This window comes from Ictalurus furcatus, chromosome 6, assembly GCF_023375685.1.
Source record: "Ictalurus furcatus strain D&B chromosome 6, Billie_1.0, whole genome shotgun sequence".
NCBI lineage: Eukaryota > Metazoa > Chordata > Actinopteri > Siluriformes > Ictaluridae > Ictalurus > Ictalurus furcatus.
The window spans coordinates 2,150,855-2,173,287 of NC_071260.1; the positions used below are offsets into that span (position 1 = coordinate 2,150,855).

General features: G+C 43.5%; 1 protein-coding gene and 1 long non-coding RNA gene across 2 annotated transcripts in view; one reads left to right on the forward strand and one right to left on the reverse strand.

Annotated features, from left to right (window-relative positions):
- Positions 1-22,433, forward strand: part of LOC128608480 (glucosylceramide transporter ABCA12-like) — a 57,409-nt gene that overhangs the window by 26,618 nt on the left and 8,358 nt on the right. The window contains exons 24-40 of the mRNA XM_053626215.1: positions 35-231; positions 459-616; positions 1,871-2,107; positions 2,221-2,371; positions 2,629-2,875; positions 3,642-3,731; positions 5,358-5,457; positions 5,585-5,712; positions 6,617-6,704; positions 7,901-8,009; positions 12,799-12,853; positions 16,306-16,483; positions 17,919-18,034; positions 18,925-19,084; positions 19,374-19,627; positions 20,670-20,880; positions 22,280-22,389. Coding sequence (XP_053482190.1) covers positions 35-231; positions 459-616; positions 1,871-2,107; positions 2,221-2,371; positions 2,629-2,875; positions 3,642-3,731; positions 5,358-5,457; positions 5,585-5,712; positions 6,617-6,704; positions 7,901-8,009; positions 12,799-12,853; positions 16,306-16,483; positions 17,919-18,034; positions 18,925-19,084; positions 19,374-19,627; positions 20,670-20,880; positions 22,280-22,389 — 2,589 coding nt within the window. The remainder of the gene's footprint in view (positions 1-34; positions 232-458; positions 617-1,870; positions 2,108-2,220; positions 2,372-2,628; positions 2,876-3,641; positions 3,732-5,357; positions 5,458-5,584; positions 5,713-6,616; positions 6,705-7,900; positions 8,010-12,798; positions 12,854-16,305; positions 16,484-17,918; positions 18,035-18,924; positions 19,085-19,373; positions 19,628-20,669; positions 20,881-22,279; positions 22,390-22,433) is intronic.
- On the reverse strand, positions 15,761-19,484 carry LOC128608483 (uncharacterized). The gene is made up of 4 exons (XR_008386083.1): positions 19,349-19,484; positions 18,950-19,057; positions 16,277-16,420; positions 15,761-15,924 (listed from the first exon to the last, which is right to left on the reverse strand). It is a non-coding gene; the product is annotated as an uncharacterized LOC128608483 (long non-coding RNA).

The window sequence follows — 22,433 nt, forward strand, 5'->3', positions numbered from 1 at the left end:
AACAAAGAAAAAACAAGCAAATCTATCGCTACAGGACTCTGGAGGAGACTGGGATGTACGCTCACCGTCACAAGCGGGTGGGTACGCTGTCCGGTGGCATGAAGAGGAAGCTCTCCATCTCCATCGCTTTCATCGGCGGGTCTCGGCTGGTGGTCCTGGACGAGCCCACCACCGGCGTGGACCCCTGCTCACGCCGCAGCATCTGGGACATCGTCCTCAAACATAAGAGCGGTGAGGTTCTTCTGCAGATTATCATGATCACCCTAGAGAGGTTTTCTAGCTCAGGGTTTAATTCAAGTGGAAAGAAATCGAAGGAAAAACCCTGAGCAGGTGTAGAAATCTATCCCGCTCTCAACGCTCACGGCTCAGTGTTAATTACATCCTCTGAGACAGGAAATAAGACATCATATCTCGCTTTATCTTTAAAATGTCACTTTCTTCACTGTGTGTGTGCTCAGATCGTACCATCATCCTCTCCACCCATCACCTGGACGAAGCGGAGGTCCTCAGTGACCGCATCGCGTTCCTGGAGCGCGGAGGCCTGAAATGCTGCGGATCCCCGTTGTACCTGAAGGACAAGCTGGCCCGCGGATACAAGCTCACTCTCACTAAGAAGGTACTGTACTGTGCTGTACAGCTCTGAAATATACTCAGATATATTACAGGCAGCATGGGGAGAAGGTGTGTAAAAGTCTGCACTCGATACGAATCAAGCTATTGGTTCCGTCCATCTGGAGCAGGCAAGCAGGTTTATGTTTATTATGGTGGTACTGCCAAATATCCACTCGTTGCCTTATGAATCGAATCGTATCAGATTCACTGGTATTGTCAAGTGTTGAATCGTTTGCATTTATGAATTGAATCGTTAAATCATATCATATAGCAGATTCAAGGGTATCGTAAAACATCGAATCGTTGCCTTATGAATCAAATCGCAGCAGATTCAGTTGTATTGTCAAACGTTGAACCGTTGCTTTATGAATTGAATCGAATCGAATTGCAGTAGATTCAGTGGTTTCGTCAAAGGTTAAATCACTTGCTTTATGAATCGAATCGCATCATAGTAGATTCAGTAGGTTCCTTAAATAGTGAATTGTTTGCTTCATGAATCGAATCAAATCGTAGCAGATTCAGTGGTATTGTCAAGTGTTGAATTGTTTGCATTTATGAACTGAATCATATTAAATCATAGCAGATTCAAGGGTATCGTAAAACATCGAATCGTTGCCTTATGAATCAAATCGCAGCAGATTCAGTTGTATTGTCAAATGTTGAACCGTTGCTTTATGAATTGAATCGGATTGCAGTAGATTCAGTGGTTTCGTCAAAGGTTAAATCACTTGCTTTATGAATCGAATCGCATCATAGTAGATTCAGTAGGATCCTTAAATAGTGAATTGTTTGCTTCATGAATCGAATCAAATCGTAGCAGATTCAGTGGTATTGTCAAGTGTTGAATTGTTTGCATTTATGAACTGAATCATATTAAATCATAGCAGATTCAAGGGTATCGTAAAACATCGAATCGTTGCCTTATGAATCAAATCGCAGCAGATTCAGTTGTATTGTCAAATGTTGAACCGTTGCTTCATGAATTGAATCGAATCGCAGTAGATTCAGTGGTTTCGTCAAATGTTAAATCACTTGCTTTATGAATCGAATCGTAGTGGATTCAGTAGGATCGTTAAATAGTGAATCGTTTGCTTCATGAATCGAATCGTTTGCTTTATGAGCCAAATCATATCACGAGTACATTAAATTAAAATGGATAACAGTGAGCTGAGTAAGAATTATTAGTTTTTGACACAAGCATTATTCATCACCATGTTTACACCTAAAACTAAAATCACCATGGCTCTGATTTCCTCAGGTCCTGCCTCCTGACTCAGACGACAAGTTTGACATTGAGACGGTGAAATCGTTCGTCCATTCTCACATGCCCGAGGCTCAGCTGAAGAAGGGAGAGGTGGGAGATATCGTCTACTCTCTTCCTGTCTACAGTTCCCACAATGCATCTGCCTACCGCTCGCTGCTCAGTGGCTTGGACCACAACCTGGAGGCTCTACAGCTGGGCTGCTACGGCATCTCCGACACCACGCTGGAGGAGGTGAGGGACACACACACACACACACACACACACACAGAGGGATATCCTCATACATACTTTATATGTGTATGCATTGTATATGGATTTCAGTTTGATGTCTGCGGCTTTTTCAGGTTTTCCTGCAGTTGACGAAAGATTGTGCGGCGCGAGAGGACGTGGAGGATCGCCCGTACACGGTGTCGAACTCAGAGCTGGACACGGGCGCTTCCCAAGACAGCCTGAGCGACGACCTGAACTCCAGCATGCACTTCGGAGAGAGAGCCAGTCAGTGTTCCCTGCTTCTAACTCCACATCACATTAGCGTACCTTCGCACCATAACGACACCTCGAGAACACAATCAGGACTCGGCTTAAGACGCAAAAAAAAAAAAAAACCCCTCTCTGTAAACTATCATGACGTAACAGAACGTGCATAATCTTCATCCGTAATGCTGGAATTCATGCAAAAATCACATAAATGTGAGAATATTTCATTCGAACGTAAACATCCTGAACTTAATCGTGTTCCTCGCTGCACGCAGGTCTCACAGGGAACTCCACGGTGAGTGGTTTGGCGCTGAAGGGTCAGCAGGTGATGGCCATGCTCATCAAACGTCTTCATCACACCAGAAGGAACTGGAAGGGTCTGATCTCTCAGGTTCTGCTCCCGGTGCTGTTCGTCCTCGCCGCCATGGGCCTCGGCTCCATCAAGAGCGACCTGTGGTACTTCCCCGAGCTGGAGCTAACGCCCGCCATGTACGACTCTGGGAAACAGTACGCCTTCTTCAGGTACACGCTTACAAACACTTAAGTAAATGAACCGTGCAGTTCCTCTTCCCGCTCCCTCACCAGCCTTTCCCCCCCACGTGAACCTAATAAGACAATAAATCAATGAATAAAAACGCAGCTTGTCATGTTACTAAGAAACCGCAACGATAAAGTTACAACCTCACCTCTGACACTGGAGACTCCTTCCATACATCTTAAATAAACCTCTCCTCGTAGAAAACGTCACCATGTCGATCATTAAACACGTTTTTCTTTGCAATGCGTCTACGTGGCGCGTCTGCCGCACGGCATCCTGCGAACGACCCGTTACTATAGAAACGCCAACGTACTCGATCAGAATCTGTGATTGCAAGCTGCGCTTTTAGTTTCGTTAACATCGCTAAAGATAAAAAAAAATAATAATAATAATAAAAAATAGACATGCTGGCGAGTTATTCTGTTTGTTTAATGTAAACGAGAGCGGTACGGACGTTCCACAGCGTTAAACGTACCTATAAACGGGTAAAAAAAAAAGTATGATATGTTGTACTTTGATAAATCAAAAATAAACGCCGGGTGGGAAATTGCTGTGGTGTAAGAGGAATAAAACACTTCACGACAGCTGATTCATCACACCAGACTGGCGTTGATTATTTTCCTATAACGGCACACCTCTGATACTCGGGGGTGTGTTCGTCGCTTTGTATTAAATCTCCGGGACATTCCACACGTTGCCTTGTGTTAAAACTCAGGATGTTTTTTGTTTTCTCTCTCTCTCTCTCTCTAGTAACCAGAACTCCAGCTCCAGTTACCTGGTAGACTCCATGATGTCATATCCTGGTATACATCACTACTGTATGGATAAACCTGACAGCGCGTGAGTAGCTCTCAGTGTCGTACACCACACGTCTCTCTAAACTTGAGCAAAAAGGCGCAGTTCAAATCGTTAATTTAATCAATCATATACAAGTTCAAAGGCAAATTTAAAAAAAAAAACCAAACAAAGTTATTTCTAATATTGCACTTTTTATTTTTTTTATTAAGCTGCTTTAAAGCTTTAAGCCCAAACAAAAGTTTCAGAAATGCCGCTTTTCTTCGTACTCGCGTACGTATGTCGATCAGCTCTAAAGTACAAAGCGTGTTCCTGTCACGGCTCATTTGCATGTAGCGACGCCCACAAAACTCCATAAAAGCTCAAGTGCACAGCCAGCTGAGAGCACGGAATGAACAATCAGCGTAAAGTCTGAAAAGCAGGAAAAAAATGGACGCTCTTTTAATTCACTGCGATGTCAGTTGTTCATAATTGTTTGCATTAATAATATTCACGGCATTTTGGTCTGCGGTAGACTCGTGTCACTCCCGAGCTCTGCGGCTTCCGTAATCGAGTCTCACCATCGGGCGGATCTTTATATATTTTAGAGTTCTTTTCTTCAGACTTAACAGTCCATGAGGTCACGTCAAGGTCCTTGGCTTCAAATCCGAACGATAAGATCACATCGTCTGCGTCGGAGAATCCGATCGCACACTCGTCCTTCTTGAATATGCAAATGTATGTAAATGTGAGTGTGTGTGCGCTAGTACGTCACGTGTGAGATGTGTGTTGGGTTCCAGCCTGATACGAGCCTCTGATAATAACTAAAAGTAACAACCCATCTTAAAACAACGAGTCATTACGACAAAGGAATGATGCATTAAGCCAAATTAACAGCAGTCTGTCTTGAAATAATGAGACGTTTAGTCAGAATAGTATACTATCTTGGAAACACTGAGTTGCAGTGACAAGCTAATAACTCGAAAATAACAACACGTCTTGAAAGCGCAAGAGAGTCTCTCGTCTCGAGTTATTATACTGAACGGATGAGATACTAAATCGAAGTAATGTTGACTCTTAAATGAGATCGTGAGATATTAAGCCAAAATAACATGACATCTTGAAACAACGAGCTATTAAGCCAAAAATGAGATAGTGAGACAAAATGACTAATAACTCAAAATAATAACTCCGAATAACGACGACATAACCCGAAATAATTGATTAAGTCGAAGAACATGCATTGAATTGAAATAGGATAGCATGACATCGCAATATCGTGCCAAAATAACGAGATAGTAAGGAACAAAAACGAGATAATAACTTGCAATGATGAGTTAAGTCCGAAAATAACGTTAAAAAAATATGATAAACGAGATATTAAGTCAAAGTAATGAGATAGTATGTCGAAATAACAAGATAGCTTGTTATTAAGTCATAAAAGTGAGACGTGAAGTTATAAAGTAAGATCCAAACTCAAGCCGACAACAGAAGTGCACAAAATAACGAGACGTGAAATCAAAATACTGATGTGATAACTTGAAATAATGAATTACGTCGACGCAACGAGATATTAAGTCAAAATAACGGTATACTCAACCCCACCCCCCCCCCGCACCCGCACCCGACCGTGCTTCAGGGGTTTTCCAGAGTTTTTATGGGAATGCGCTGCTGTTTTTTTTTCTCTCGCAGGGCGTGTCGGAAGAAAGACGCGTCCGTATCGGATCAGTGGACCTCTGGAGGAAATCCCACATCCGTGTTTGAGATTTGTGAATGCGGGAACTTTTCACAGGTGAGTCCGAGGCACCATCAGTAATATTCCGTTCTGACTGCTTTACTATTTGCGCAATTTCGAGTTACGCATTGTGGGTGTCAATGACAGTACAAACAAACGAACAAATAAAAACGTCTCGTTTCAGACGTGTCCGGAGTCCGGCTACGAACCGCCTCATAAGACCAACCCCTCGTCTCAAATCGTCTACAACCTGAGCGACATCGACGTCGAGAGTTACCTCCTGGCCACCGCTAACGACTTCATCCGAAACAGGCGAGTCAAGACAGACACACGTCCACCTTTAAAACATGATAACGCTCGACTTTAATCATAAGACTGACGTAACCCTGTCATAAACGTGTAACGCTATAACACCTACATAACCCCCCCCCCCTTTAATTCAACTGACATGAACTTACATTAACTCTCATAAAATAAAGACTTCAACAGGTATAAACGATCATAAACACTACTTTTGTCATTCCAGGTTCTCGTAACACCCGAGTCAAACGACATGGATTTTTGTTGGCATGAGGTTATGTAATGACACTTTCCAGGCATCTTATGACACCTATATAAGCTCTTCATGAAACCTATATTGAGATTTATACAGGCGTATTTCGAACAGCCGTCATAAAGACACCGATTCTTGTTGACAAGGCCGACTTAAGTTATAAAGTGTAATGACGACTGACTATGTAACTCAATGTCAGTCACGGCAGAGCTCATGACAGCTTATGGCACGTTTATGACTTTTGATCCAGGCTTTGAAGTAAAGCACGGAAGCGTGAAAGAGAATTAATAAAACACGAGTCGTGCAGGATTAGATCCTGAACGACGAGACGAAACTCTCGGCGGATTTCTCGTCTCGCCGTCGCCGCTCGGCCTTTCCTGCGATGTCGGAAATCGCCCGTCGCGTTGAAATCCTTTATTATGCACAACAACAACAACAAAAAAACAAAACAGTTATAAGTCATGCATTATTCACGTGGCGTAAAAGGTGCAAAGACGAATCACAAACGCATCGTAGGACCCAGAGGAGAAAACACAGACGAGCGAGGCGGCTAATGAATGGGAAAATCAATGCGGAAAAGTTCGCACTGTAGCGCCCTGACCTATTTAATCTGAAAGGAGTAAACTATTGATTGTGTGTGTGTGTGTGTGTGTGTGTGTGTAGGTATGGAGGCTGGTCCTTTGGGAATCCCCTTCCCAACAGTCTCCAAATGGACATTTTGGAGGTGCCCAAGAACAGGACGTTAACGAAGGTAATTAATCACAGATACAGTCGCTAATCAAAGACCGTTCGAGGGTTTCACACGGACATATTTACAGTACGAGGGTCTTTGCTTCACCGTGTTACAGGATTGAAAATATATTAGTTAAAAGCGTTTATTTAATTAGATTCACTTTGCTAAAATTTATGTCTGATTATTTCTGTAATGGACTTTTTAAAACCTTTTTTTTTTTTTTCAATCAATTTTGATCCGAGTGTGATAAATGTAGTTGCTTTTTTTTTTTTGGGGGGGGGGGGGGGCACAAACATCATTAATCAAATGAGCGCAACCGATCATGTGGGACAGGTTATACGTCTTTGAAAGAACACGTCGCATCAGGGACATAACCGTCAACAGATGCAGCATCCGAAGAGTTTTATCTTACCCATGTATCTGTTAATGTTTTCTCCGTCCTCAGTCAATTTTTTGCCCTCGTTGTTCTCTTGACCGTCCTGCTCACGTCTTTATTCACGATCGACAGCCTTGACCCTTTCTCGCAGTGCGCTCCCGTCGCCTTAAGCCCGTTATAAGACGAGTCGGGACTCCGTTGGGTTTCTGTGTGTAGAGTATCGTGACTGTGTTTAGCTGGTGGTGAGCAGGGCGATGGGAAATTAGGAAGGGTGTGAGCCCCCTGCTGGGCAAACAATTTAAAACGCACGTCTCCACAGTGCCACTCGGACCGAGAGAAAACGGGCAGCTCGGGCGACTGAAGCGTTTTTAATCGTAAAACACTGTACAAGTCAAAATTAGTATTGGACACGTCAAAATTTTTTTACCACGGGAAAAAAAGTATCGAACGCGCTAAGAAAAAGCAGTTCTCCAAGGCAAGGTAAGGCAAAGAACCAGCTTATTTACTGAAAATAAACGTTGACGCGTCCAATACTTATTTCCCGCACTGTAAACCTAGTAGGCTAGGTAAAATCTCTGGCGTCTCTAGCCACCCCCCGGGTGTCTGTGTGCTTGTGTGTGGGAAGAGGGCGGATAGCGCGTTCCTCGGAGTGTTACACATTGCCCCATGATGCAGTGCGAGCAGCAGTTTGAAAAGATTCGGTCGTTGGCTTGACGTGTCTCGGGGGCAGCGCGTGTTTTATTTCACCGCCGCAAGTCGGAATTGTTCCCAAATCAGGACGAGGTGATACCGCGACAGTGTTTGACGTTCTAAGAGCCGTTGTTAATGATCCCTGCAGGTGTGGTATAACCCTGAAGGCCATCACACGATGCCGGCCTACCTCAACAGCCTCAACAACTTCATCCTGCGCGCCAAAATCCCAGCAAGCAAGCAGCCACAGCAGTATGGTGAGTCTTAACTCACGCGTTATAACACACCACATTCACTATAATACACACACCACATTCACTATAGTACACACGCTATAACACACCACATTCACTATAGTACACACATTATAACACACCACATTCACTATAGTACACACATTATAACACACCACATTCACTATAATACACACGCTATAACACACCACATTCACTATAGTACACACACTATAACACCACATTCACTATAGTACACACACTATAACACCACATTCACTATAGTACACACACCACATTCACTATAATACACACGCTATAACACACCACATTCACTATAGTACACACATTATAACACACCACATTCACTATAGTACACACATTATAACACACCACATTCACTATAGTACACACATTATAACACACCACATTCACTATAGTACACACGCTATAACACACCACATTCACTATAGTACACACATTATAACACACCACATTCACTATAGTACACACACTATAACACACCACATTCACTATAGTACACACATTATAACACACCACATTCACTATAGTACACACATTATAACACACCACATTCACTATAGTACACACGCTATAACACACCACATTCACTATAATACACACGCTATAACACACCACATTCACTATAGTACACACGCTATAACACACCACATTCACTATAGTACACACATTATAACACACCACATTCACTATAGTACACACGCTATAACACACCACATTCACTATAATACACACGCTATAACACACCACATTCACTATAGTACACACGCTATAACACACCACATTCACTATAGTACACACGCTATAACACACCACATTCACTATAGTACACACATTATAACACACCACATTCACTATAGTACACACGCTATAACACACCACATTCACTATAGTACACACGCTATAACACACCACATTCACTATAGTACACACATTATAACACACCACATTCACTATAGTACACACACTATAACACACCACATTCACTATAGTACACACATTATAACACACCACATTCACTATAGTACACACGCTATAACACACCACATTCACTATAGTACACACATTATAACACACCACATTCACTATAGTACACACGCTATAACACACCACATTCACTATAGTACACACGCTATAACACACCACATTCACTATAGTACACACATTATAACACACCACATTCACTATAGTACACACGCTATAACACACCACATTCACTATAATACACACGCTATAACACACCACATTCACTATAGTACACACGCTATAACACACCACATTCACTATAGTACACACGCTATAACACACCACATTCACTATAGTACACACGCTATAACACACCACATTCACTATAGTACACACGCTATAACACACCACATTCACTATAGTACACACGCTATAACACACCACATTCACTATAGTACACACATTATAACACACCACATTCACTATAGTACACACGCTATAACACACCACATTCACTATAGTACACACGTTATAACACACCACATTCACTATAGTACACACATTATAACACACCACATTCACTATAGTACACACATTATAACACACCACATTCACTATAGTACACACGCTATAACACACCACATTCACTATAGTACACACGCTATAACACACCACATTCACTATAGTACACACGCTATAACACACCACATTCACTATAGTACACACGCTATAACACACCACATTCACTATAGTACACACGCTATAACACCACATTCACTATAGTACACACATTATAACACACCACATTCACTATAGTACACACGCTATAACACACCACATTCACTATAGTACACACGCTATAACACCACATTCACTATAGTACACACATTATAACACACCACATTCACTATAGTACACACGCTATAACACACCACATTCACTATAGTACACACATTATAACACACCACATTCACTATAGTACACACATTATAACACACCACATTCACTATAGTACACACATTATAACACACCACATTCACTATAGTACACACATTATAACACACCACATTCACTATAGTACACACATTATAACACACCACATTCACTATAGTACACACGCTATAACACCACATTCACTATAGTACACACACTATAACACCACATTCACTATAGTACACACATTATAACACACCACATTCACTATAGTACACACGCTATAACACACCACATTCACTATAGTACACACATTATAACACACCACATTCACTATAGTACACACGCTATAACACACCACATTCACTATAGTACACACGCTATAACACACCACATTCACTATAGTACACACGCTATAACACACCACATTCACTATAGTACACACATTATAACACACCACATTCACTATAGTACACACGCTATAACACACCACATTCACTATAGTACACACGCTATAACACACCACATTCACTATAGTACACACGCTATAACACACCACATTCACTATAGTACACACGCTATAACACACCACATTCACTATAGTACACACATTATAACACACCACATTCACTATAGTACACACACTATAACACACCACATTCACTATAGTACACACATTATAACACACCACATTCACTATAGTACACACGCTATAACACACCACATTCACTATAGTACACACATTATAACACACCACATTCACTATAGTACACACATTATAACACACCACATTCACTATAGTACACACGCTATAACACACCACATTCACTATAGTACACACATTATAACACACCACATTCACTATAGTACACACATTATAACACACCACATTCACTATAGTACACACGCTATAACACACCACATTCACTATAGTACACACATTATAACACACCACATTCACTATAGTACACACATTATAACACACCACATTCACTATAGTACACACATTATAACACACCACATTCACTATAGTACACACATTATAACACACCACATTCACTATAGTACACACATTATAACACACCACATTCACTATAGTACACACGCTATAACACACCACATTCACTATAGTACACACACTATAACACACCACATTCACTATAGTACACACGCTATAACACACCACATTCACTATAGTACACACATTATAACACACCACATTCACTATAGTACACACGCTATAACACACCACATTCACTATAGTACACACATTATAACACACCACATTCACTATAATACACACGCTATAACACACGCTTTGTCTTTTTTAACTGCATGAAAATATTGGCACCCCGGACTCTGTCCCGGTGCCGGGTAGCTCTTAAATAAACGTTTGCTTCTTTGCATTTTGACCAAAAGAAGAAAGTATTGGCACCCAACCCCCGGCCTGTATTCGGGTACCACACAGTCATTACATTAAAAGGCGATTAAAAGTAAAAGTATCGGCACCCCCAACACTATCTGGATGCCGTGTAGGCATTACATGCAAGTTTGCGTCCCTGTAACTAACAGGTAAAGTATTGGCACCCTCGACTGTATTTGGGTGCCACGTGTCTGTTACTTAAAAGTTTTGCTACCCTGTATTTTCACTGAAAACATTGGCACCCTTGGGTGTATATTAGTGTCACTCGAACGTTAAGTAAATGTGCTTCCCTGTGTTAAAGATTGCTAAAGATTTGAAGTTTTGGCACCCTTGACGGTATTTGGGTGCCACATAGCCATTAAAAGAGTTAATTACTCTGTACTTTCAATAACAATTCAAATATTGGCACCCTTGACTGTCTTTGGGTGGCGTTCAGCCATTATTTAAAAGTTTGCTACTCTGAATTTTCAGTAAAGATTGAAGTATTGGCACCCCCCTCTTTTTTTGGGTATTGCAGTGTCACGTGACCGTCAAGTATAAAATTTGCGTCCCTGTATTTTGACTGTAGAAAAATATATCGGCACCCTTCTGTTTTGGTTACTTCCTGTCACTAAAACAGACTATGTTCTAATCAATTTTTTTTTTTTTTAAGGAGTATAACTAGTCACCTGACAACCTCCAGACAAACTCCTCCTACTTTTACAGCTACTATTTGTAGGAACAGGAAACGTACAGCCCTGACCTTTGTCTTTGCAGGCGAGCCGAGTGGTGCCGCACCGTTTTGTTGAAATAAGAGCGCTATTATTAGTTAGAGTTAAACTGTACATCTCCGTACGCTTAGTCTGGTGTACTGGAGTGGCGAAAGTAGTGACTTAAACTTCAATTTAAAGTGTTATGGGGTTATTTGCTATTTCAGTGGTAAATCTATGAGAAATGCTCAGCATTTCCAGCTTGGATTATAAACGTGAAATCATCCATGCCGTGCTTCGTCCGTCTTCATTCACTACTCCTGATTTTGCTGTGCATTTCCCTTGTGCTAAACCAGGGGGCAGTGTTTATCTTCTGTCCCTGTCAGGATGCAATGCAGTGTCAGGAATTGTAATTAGTGGTGCTGAGAGCCAGGTTGAAGTGAATAAAGCAGGACAGAGGCTCCAACCTTTTATTTCAGCAGCAGAGACAGACTGGGCCAGCGGCTGAGATTCACCGTCTGCCTGTAGGCAAGATTAATGCAGACCAAGCAGTCAATAAGGGAAAAGGGAGATGCAATCATTCAAATGTAGCCGGTGGACTCACTCGGGCCTGAAAACGGGGCATAAATCCAGCGAGGGTTCATCAGGCCAGCTGCCCTGCTCGCTCGTGACGCGGCTCAGGCCGCCGTTGTGTGAATGTGAATTGGGCATGCGATTTAATCCTGTCGTTTTTCTCTTTCTTTCTTTCCCTTGCATGCAGCAATCTCCGTGTCCAGCCACCCCTACCCTGGCCAAGTGGAAGAAGAGGATGCCATGTAAGCATGTAGTTCATTCTTCATTTGTCAGACATTAATCTTTAACACATGCAGCTCATAGTTAGTGAAGCAAATGCCCCGGGGTGGTAAAAATGCAAGCGGCGTGTGGACATTTTCATTCCAGCCAAGCACTTGCAGTAATGAAATTTGACTGCTGTATTTACTCCTCTTTCATCGTATTAAACGGGGTCTGCTTTGAGTTCCGTTTATCGATTACCGGCCCGGTGCAATATTTGCATCCTCTCAAGGTGGTTTCGAGGTTAGCGCATGCAACGTCACTCACCCCGTGCTTTTCAAAGCATAATCGAAAAAAGAAATGATTTTACTGGACACATTTTGGATGAAGAGAAGGGTGCAGACAAATTTTAACCTTCAGAGTACGCTAGTACGACTTACCTCTGAAAATTTGTGAAATTCTTTTCTTCGCATACCCCGGCATGTCAGGAAGTTGGGGTCAGAGCACAGGGTCAGCTATGATACAGCGCCCCCTGGAGCAGAGAGGGTTAAGGGCCTTGCTCAAGGGCCCAGCAGTGGCAGCTTGGCAGTGCTGGGACTTGAACCCCTGACCTTCCGATCAGTAACCCAGAGCCTCAACCGCTAAGTCACCACTGCCCCTGGATCTGGATCTTAACTGATGTGATGGAAGTCCCGCCCCCTTTCCCCCTATTTTACACCCATGATCTCTCGTTTCGATTTTTCCCCGCTTGAAAGATGCACTCGCTCTCGCTCTCTGTCGCTAAACAGAGAATATTTTGAATTCAATTCACGTGAAATGAACTCGATCGGTATACATTTTACTTTGCTAACATTAGACACCCATACGTTTAACGTCAGTCCGGTATATCCATTAAGACATGAAGATTCTCTGAAAAATTCGGACCAGCGCTTTTCCAACAGTAAGACGAAACGAGCGGCGGCGTGGTGACGCTGACTAGGAAGTGATTAACGTTCAAACAGCACGGTCAAGCTTGTTGCCATAGAAACTGGAGTGTGTGAATACCGGGTTCTAGAAACTAGAAATATTGATGTGCACACTATTATTTATGACCGTACATAACGTATAACATACGTCCCCTCGGACAGGAAGAAAGAAAGTACACTTTTCCAGTGTTTACGTCTTAACTTAATAAACGACGGTTACTGTAATAGAACCGTATTTAAAACGTATGCGCGTCAGGCTTAGCATGTCCGAGTGTGTATAAATACGCACGGAAGAGAAGGATATACAGTAGATTATAAGGAATTAAGTTGTACTACAAGGTATAAATCTTGACTCCATTTCCAAAAATTTGTCTGCATTATGGAAATCGTTATGATTTTTTTTTTTTTTTTATGAGCTTCATTTTAAGCAGCGTTACCGGGATCCTTTTATTTTTGTTTTACTTTTAAAATTGATGCTGTAAAAGAAGCTCTCTCACTAACATCGTTATCGTTTATTCCGTTTCATCCCATCAGGGAAAACCCGAGTCATTTTATAAACAACCTCTCAAGCTCCTGTTTTCCTCCATCTGTTTTTTCTTTCTTCTCCTTTCCCCATATTTCAGCATCGCTCTTCGCTATTACAAACCCCGCTCGCATTAGTGCGAAATGTTCACCTCCGCCGCGCGGAGGCCGCTCGTGCTCTTTAGATCGATTTTCTCATTTGTTCTGGGCTCTCGCCGTGCCTGGCCTTTGTCCACGTTCTTGCCCTCGTGGAAGAGTAATAGTGAGAAAGCAAGGCCAGGGGGAGGAAGTACGCCTGTAGGTAGCTCTTTAAAAACACAGACCGAGTGCCCAGGACCCAACTCTGCAGAACTCTCGTGGGGATTTTGGAAGAATATCAGAGATGTAAACTCCAGACGATTTTAAATATGACCTAAAATCCATGTTTAAAAAAAAACAAACAATCTTACTTTCATTGATTCTTTTATTTGATCTTTTCTCCTATGACCCTGTGTACAAAATGTGGCATACAAACAAACTTGTCATGCCTATATACGAGTTGTATTAAAAAAAAAAAAAAAACAGACCAGAAATGCAATGTTTTTGCCCCGTAATCGCTTTTTTTAATCGGATAATCATTTTTAAGGGTGTAAAAAAATAACAGCTTGGATCAGAAGATCTGTCTATGAAAAGGCCGCATAGAGTAACTAGCCCAAACCCTAAACCCTCACTCTAACCCCTAACCCTAAGCCCTCAACCCTACCTCCTAACCCCTCCCCCTAACCCCTCACCCTAAACTTAACCCCACACCCCTAAACCCCAAGCCTAAGGCCTCACCCTAAACCTTTACCCTAAACCCACCTCCTAACCCTAAACCCTAACCCCCAACCCTAAGGCCTCACCCTAAGCCCTCACCCTAAACCCCAACCCTAAGGCCTCACCCTAAATCTAAGCCCTCACCCCTAAGCCATCACCCTAAACCTAAGCCCTCACCCCTAAGCCCTCACCCTAAACCTAAGCCCTCACTGCTAAACCCTAAGCCCTCAACCTAACCCCTCCCCCTAACCCCCAACCCTAAGGCCTCACCCTAAACCTAAGCCCTCACCCTAAACCCACCTCCTAACCCTAAACCCTAACCCCCAACCCTAAGGCCACACCCTAAGTCCTCACCCTAAGCCCTCACCCTAAACCCCAACCCTAAGGCCTCACCCTAAACCCTAAGCCCTCAACCTAACCCTAAACCCTAACCTTACCTCCTAACCCCTCCCCCTAACCCTAAACCCCAACCCTAAGGCCTCACCCTAAGCCCTCATCCTAAACTTAACCCTCACCCCTAAACCCCAACCCTAAGTCCTCCCCCTAACCCTAAGCCCTAACCCCCAATGCTAACCCCTCACCCTAAACCCTAAGCCCTCACCCCTAAACCTTAACCCCTATCCCTCACCCTAACCCCTATCCCTCACCCTAAACACCACGCACAACCAACTTTCCATCTAGTTCGTAAATAACGGCGTAACTCACCAGGGAGGTTTTAGCGAGCCATCTGGGTCGTGGCACCAAGTTCTTAAGCGCGTGCTTGATTAATCTTCGGATCAGCATTTTACCGCTTCAGAAAGCCCACGCTCAAGATGTAAAGCTCAGCTTAGAGTCTGTGCAGACAAGGCGGTGAAGGGACGAGAGAGAGAGAGAGAGAGAGAGAGAGAGAGAGAGAGAGAGAGAGAGAATACAAAGACTGACGTTAATAAGGCAAAAACGCAGCTTCCTGAAGACTCTCCGAAATAGGTCTAAGATCATATCGGATGGTGTCTGCATCTCCTAATGTCATATCCACGTGTATCGAATCGTTACTCGTCTAACAGTAGCCTTGATCTGTGGATCATATCGTATCACGGCACCCGGATGTGTACTGTATCATCTGAAAGAGGCGGATCCGAAGGCCCTAACCATTTCCTAACGCGTATCTATTTATTTATTTATTTATTGTTGTACGTCGTGTCGTACCGTATCCGAGTAAACCTTTTCTCCCTCAGCGTTCGCAACTTGGTCAACCTCCTGGTGGCGATGTGCGTCCTCACCGGGTTCTCCATCATGACGGCCAGCTTCGTCATCTACGAGGTTCAGGAGCATCACACCGGCTCTAAGAGGCTGCAGCACATATCAGGAATCAGCGAACCTTTCTACTGGACCGTCAACTTCTTCTACGACATGGTACGAGATGGTATTTCACACACCGTCTGGATTCTGATGATCCGCTCGACACGGTCGCCAGCAGATCGTTTTATTATTAGGACGCTGAAAAGAGCAATCGAGGAAAGGGTCATTTCGCTTTGGGATCGGACAGATTCGACTATTTCAGGAAGTTCTCTGTTGGCAAAAATGAAATGTCAAATATTGTGAAATATTCGTGATGAGCGACGTGACTGAAAGGAACTTTTCTTTGGCTTTTACTCTGGTGAACATAATAAATGCACTGCAACATCATTTTAATGCAGTAAGAATGCTTAAGTCTGGGGGAAGGGAAAAGCACTTAATAGTGAATAAAAGCTCATTTCGTCCACTTATCATTATGCAAATTCACGTTCTTACGAAGAGCTCACTGTAATTTACAATATGGCTGTAGTAAAGGAACTAAATACATATATAAAGTTCTCTCACATCGACATTACACTAATCCTGTGATCTCTCTCTCGCTCTGTCTCTCTCTCTGTCTCTCTCTCTCTGTCTCTCTCTCCATCTGTCGCTCTCTCTCTCTGTCTCTCTATCTGTCGCTCTCTCTCTCTCGCTCTGTCTCTCTCTGTCTCTCTCTCTATCTGTCGCTCTCTCTCTCTCACTCTGTCTCACTCTCTCTTTCTCTATCTGTCACTCTGTCACTCTCTCTTTCTCTATCTCTCGCTCTCTGTCACTCTCTCTTCTGTATGTCGCTCTCTCTCTCTCTCTCCGTCTCTGAATCACTCTATCTGTCGCTCTCTCTCTCTCTCCGTCTCTCTCTCTCTCTTTCTCTATCTGTCGCTCTGTCACTCTCTCTTTCTCTATCTGTCGCTCTCTCTGTCGCTCTCTCTCTATATGTCACTCTCTCTCTCTCTCCGTCTCACTCTCTCACTCTGTCGCTCTCTCCATCACTCTCTCACTCTGTCTCTGTTGCACTCTCTCTCTGTCTCTCTCTCTCTCCCTGTCTCTCACTCTCTGTCTCACGCTCTCTCTCTCTTTCTCTATCTGTCGCTCTCTCTCTCCGTCTCACTCTCTATATGTCGCTCTCTCTCTCTCCGTCTCACTCTCTCTTTCTCTATCTGTCGCTCTCTCTCTCTCCGTCACTCTCTCACTCTGTCTCTGTTGCACTCTCTCTCTGTCTCTCTCTCTCTCTGTCTCACACTCTCTCTCTCTTTCTCTATCTGTCGCTCTCTCTCTGTCCGTCTCACTCTCTATATGTCGCTCTCTCTCTCTCTCCATCTCACTCTCTCTTTCTCTATCTGTCACTCTCTCTCTCTCCGTCACTCTCTCACTCTGTCTCTGTTGCACTCTCTCCCTCTCTCTCTCTCTCTCTCTCCCTGTCTCTCGCTCTCTTTCTCTATCTGTCTCTCTCTCTGTCTCTCGCTCTCTCCGTCACTCTCTCGCTCTCTCTCTCTCTCTCTCTCTCTCTCTCCAGGCCCTGTACATGATTCCTGTGATTCTCTCCATCATCACGATCGCAGCGTTCCAGCTTCCTGCCTTCACTGACAGACTCAACCTGGGGGCCGTCTCGCTGCTCCTCATACTCTTTGGGTCAGTCTTAAATCTTCACAAGCTTAATATTTTTTAAAAAACAGGCCGTACTTTTTATCCATTTATAGATACATTTAATACTACGGGACGTCGTGGTGCGGTAACGAAGACGACTCCACACTCTCAGCTCGGGAAAAGGCGCGGCTGTAGGAAACCGTTCTCGCTGAAATCTGTTCATCCCCCCCCCCCTCCACCTCCCCCCCCCACCTCCCCCCCACCCCCTCATCTTCAACCACAACCCCAAACGTATGCAGCATAATAACGTCATTATACGAGTTTCTGTACGAAGGACAAGCGGGGTGTGTTACAGACTTGGTCGACTCATTTCAAAAATATTTACACCACAGCGTTGTTTAATTCTAAGCTCCGATTGGCCGGAAGGTTCATATCAGTGCGCTCGTTCTAATACGTTGTCGTTTCTATAGTAACAGGTCGTTGACGGGGACTCCCCGCATCGTCCAAGACTAATCGTAAACAGCCTGAAATACGAAGTGTTTCATCTATAAATAAAAGCTTGTAGTTGTATCATCACCACGGCATGGATTATTACAGACGAGTTTGATCTTTGTTCTCGATTTTATTTTTATCTAAGGTCCGTAGACGCGATTTCTCCCTCTCACACACACACACACACACAGAGAGAGACATAAACACAGCTCTCGTTCCTCTATCCTTTACCACCCCAATGAATAAAAAAGCGGATCGTTCCAAAAAGGCGGGAGAAAAGCTTCGCCTGATGAAGTCATTTATCTTCGGCGTCTCTCAGCTCGGCTCCTGAACGTTCTCCCTTCTTTACACCCCCTTTTTACTCGCTACTTTTCTCTCCTTTTGTACTTCCTCGGGCACGACTTGTGCTCGGGTTAATTGAATTCCCGTGGCTCTTTTTACAGATTTGCCAGCTTCCCCTGGATGTACCTGGTGTCGACCGTGTTCAAAGACGCAGAGATGGCCTTCATCTGCTACGTGTGCATCAACCTCTTCATCAGCATGAACACCATCATCTCCACGGCCATCGTGTACTTCCTGGGACAAACGAAACACGACGTGGAGGTGAGAAACAAACCGGAGGTCTGCCGAAGTGCCGCACCTTCTTTTAAAGCCATGTTCTGTGCTGAATTCAGACTCTTTGTACAGTACGAAGTACGAACAGAGCTGCGGAGTGATGTGCGGAAGGGGAACGTGTCACTTTAAAAGTGAAACTTATATTCGTTCGTTTAAACGATGCGTGTTTATTTTGAACAAGAGTGAATGGACAGGTGTAAATTACTGATGGTGTAAAGACCGTGTGGAAGTATTAACGATTAACAAACTAACCACGCCATTACGTCTTGTTTTTCAGAACATCCAGGCGGTGTACCACACCCTCAGCAACGTGTTCCTGGTGTTCCCTCAGTTCAGTTTTGGGAACGGGTTGATGGAGCTGGCTCGGGTGGACCTGCAGGTCCAGATCCTGAGCACGTACGGAGTGGACGCCTATAAGAACCCGTTCAGCATGGACGTCCTGGGGGGGATGTTCATCTCGCTGTTCCTGCAGGGGTTCATTTGCTTCACTCTGCGGCTGCTGATGAACAAGTGGCTCCTCCGCAAAGTCCGGTGAGGACCGTGGGGCAGGGCGGAGTCAGGTGGAAGAAAGAACGGAAAAAAACAAACAAAAAAACAAAACAATAAAGGGATAAGATTGACAAAACAAACAAAACCTGACAGCAGAGTGATTACACTGAGTGTGTATTAGTTCCACTATGTGCATGGAAGTGAAGGTGCTGATTGGTCACCATTTATGACATCATCTACAGAATGTCAACTCTAGAAACACCCACTAGGACATCCTCAGTCAGAACGTCGCGCTCGTTATCTCTAACGCCCCCTTATGACCTCATCAGAACGTCATGCTCGTTATCTCTAACGCCCCCTTATGACATCAGAACATCGTGCTCGTTATCTCTAACGCCCCCTTATGACCTCATCAGAACGTCATGCTCGTTATCTCTAACGCCCCCTTATGACATCGGAACGTTGTGCTCGTTATCTCTAACGCCCCCTTATGACATCAACGGAACGTCGTGCTCGTTATCTCTAACGCCCCCTTATGACATCGGAACGTCGTGCTCGTTATCTCTAACGCCCCCTTATGACCTCAACAGAACGTCGTGCTCGTTGTCTCTACTGCCCCCTTGTGACCTCATCAGAACGTCGTGCTCGTTATCTCTAACGCCCCCTTATGACCTCATCGGAACGTCATGCTCGTTATCTCTAGCGCCCCCTTATGACATCAACGAAACGTCGTGTTCGTTATCTCTAACGCCCCCTTATGACCTCATCAGAACATCGTGCTCGTTATCTCTAACGCCCCCTTATGACCTCATCAGAACGTCGTGCTCGTTATCTCTAACGCCCCCTTATGGCCTCATCGGAACGTCGTGCTCGTTATCTCTAATGCATCATATTTCAACCCATCAGGATCGATATGCGAATATATCCCATACAACCCCATCGTGTTCAAAACACCCGGACAGTTTGTAAGCGATTAAAATTGCTTCTGCTTTCTGATGAAAATCTTTTGTGAATGCAGAAACAGTGTGCAAGCTTCAAATCCATATCGTCATGTCGTGCCAACGTCTTCTCCGTCTCTGACCAGGCGGTTGTGGACACGCCGACCGTGGGTGCCTCAGACAGGAAGTCGGGGCGAGGACGTAGACAAGGACGTGTTGGCTGAGCGTCAGCGTGTGGACAGCGGAGTCGCCGGGTCTGACCTGCTGCAGGTCAGTCAGCTCACCAAGATCTACCAACATCTGAACCACCGAGTGCAGGCCGTCACCAACCTGTCCTTCGGAATACCGGCGGGAGAGGTCAGTGCTGATTCCAAACATTCTACACCCACGTACTCTATATAAGTTACTTACATAACGTTTATAACAATACAACAGGTCATTTATTAATCATCTATAACGCATTATGTAGCGCGGTTTAATCCTTATTCACATTATTAAACAACTTGATCATTTCAGTTCAGAAACGACGATACCGGTGAATTATTTATTATTACGAAAGACTTTTTAAACCCTTTAAATAACAGATTTATTCATTAACTTACACGATCGATATTTTCTTGTTAAAGCTGAAATCTTTTCACTCCGTGCAAGAAGACAGTTTTGCTTATTTAAAAAAATAATAAAAATAGGTTAACAATTATACGCCATTTCAGCAGAAACGCTCTATAACAAGGCTCTACGCGTGAATAAATAGCCAACATATCATCTATGAGCACTTTATGAGGCGATTTATAATTGTTTTGTATACGAGTTAGTAATTATATGCCAGTTTTGTGGCCAGGTCTTAATCCGTACTAAATAATGAACACGTCATGTACGAATGGCGTAGAAGCACGTTATAAGTTATTGTTCATATATGGAGAGCGAGTTATGTTTATTTATATGGTTATATGATGCATGGATGCTTGTACGCAGGTTTTAAACCGTAATAAGTAACTACACAACGTTTATCAAAGCTGTATAAACGTTCTAGAACACGATATCATCAAACCGACGATTAGGAGGAGGTTATAGTAATTCTTTGTGCTTGGGTTGCCAATTATATAGCAATAGCGTATCAGTAATGAGCAAATCATGGATTCAATGGCTTATGAACATGTTATAGAGCACCAGCGTTATTAAATCGCCCGGTTGGTCCTTAATCAATAATAAATGATCTACTAACAGCATATAAATGTGTTATAAACCGATGTCGTTGTCCATATTTCATAACTGTGTCTTATATGGGTTGCTATAAAGCAATTCCGAAATATGGAGCCAGGTTTCGAACCTTATATAAAATAAATATAATCTACGGATGGTTTGTAAACACGTTATAAATGATGACGTCGTTACAACCCCGTGTTTTTGTATCCCTTTTTTATATCCGTTATTAATGAGTGTACTAGTAGCGTACAAATGGTTATAATCCTTAACGAATGATTAACACGTCATCTATTAACGGCTTATAAACATGTTACGACGCGAGACTGTAATAAAGCGTTGTCTTGTACCGTTTTCAAAAGGACGACAGGCGAACGAGGCCGAGATACGAGGAAATGAGCAGACGTTGAAAGAAGTCTGCATTTCGAGCGCCGATGGTGCCGTTGTGCTCGCGTCGTGATTCGGACCGAGAACCAAAGGCGTTCTTATAGCGAACGAAACGGATTCTGTTCAGTTTTACGCATGACGTTAAAAGCTTGCATTTCTGTCCTAGTGCTTTGGATTGCTGGGAGTCAACGGAGCAGGAAAGACCACCACGTTTAAGATGCTAACCGGAGACATCAGTCCGACACGCGGCTCGGCACAAGTGCTCGACCGGGACGGGTAATTCGCTCGTTTCCTAATGTCTACTTTTCCCAGCCTGCTCG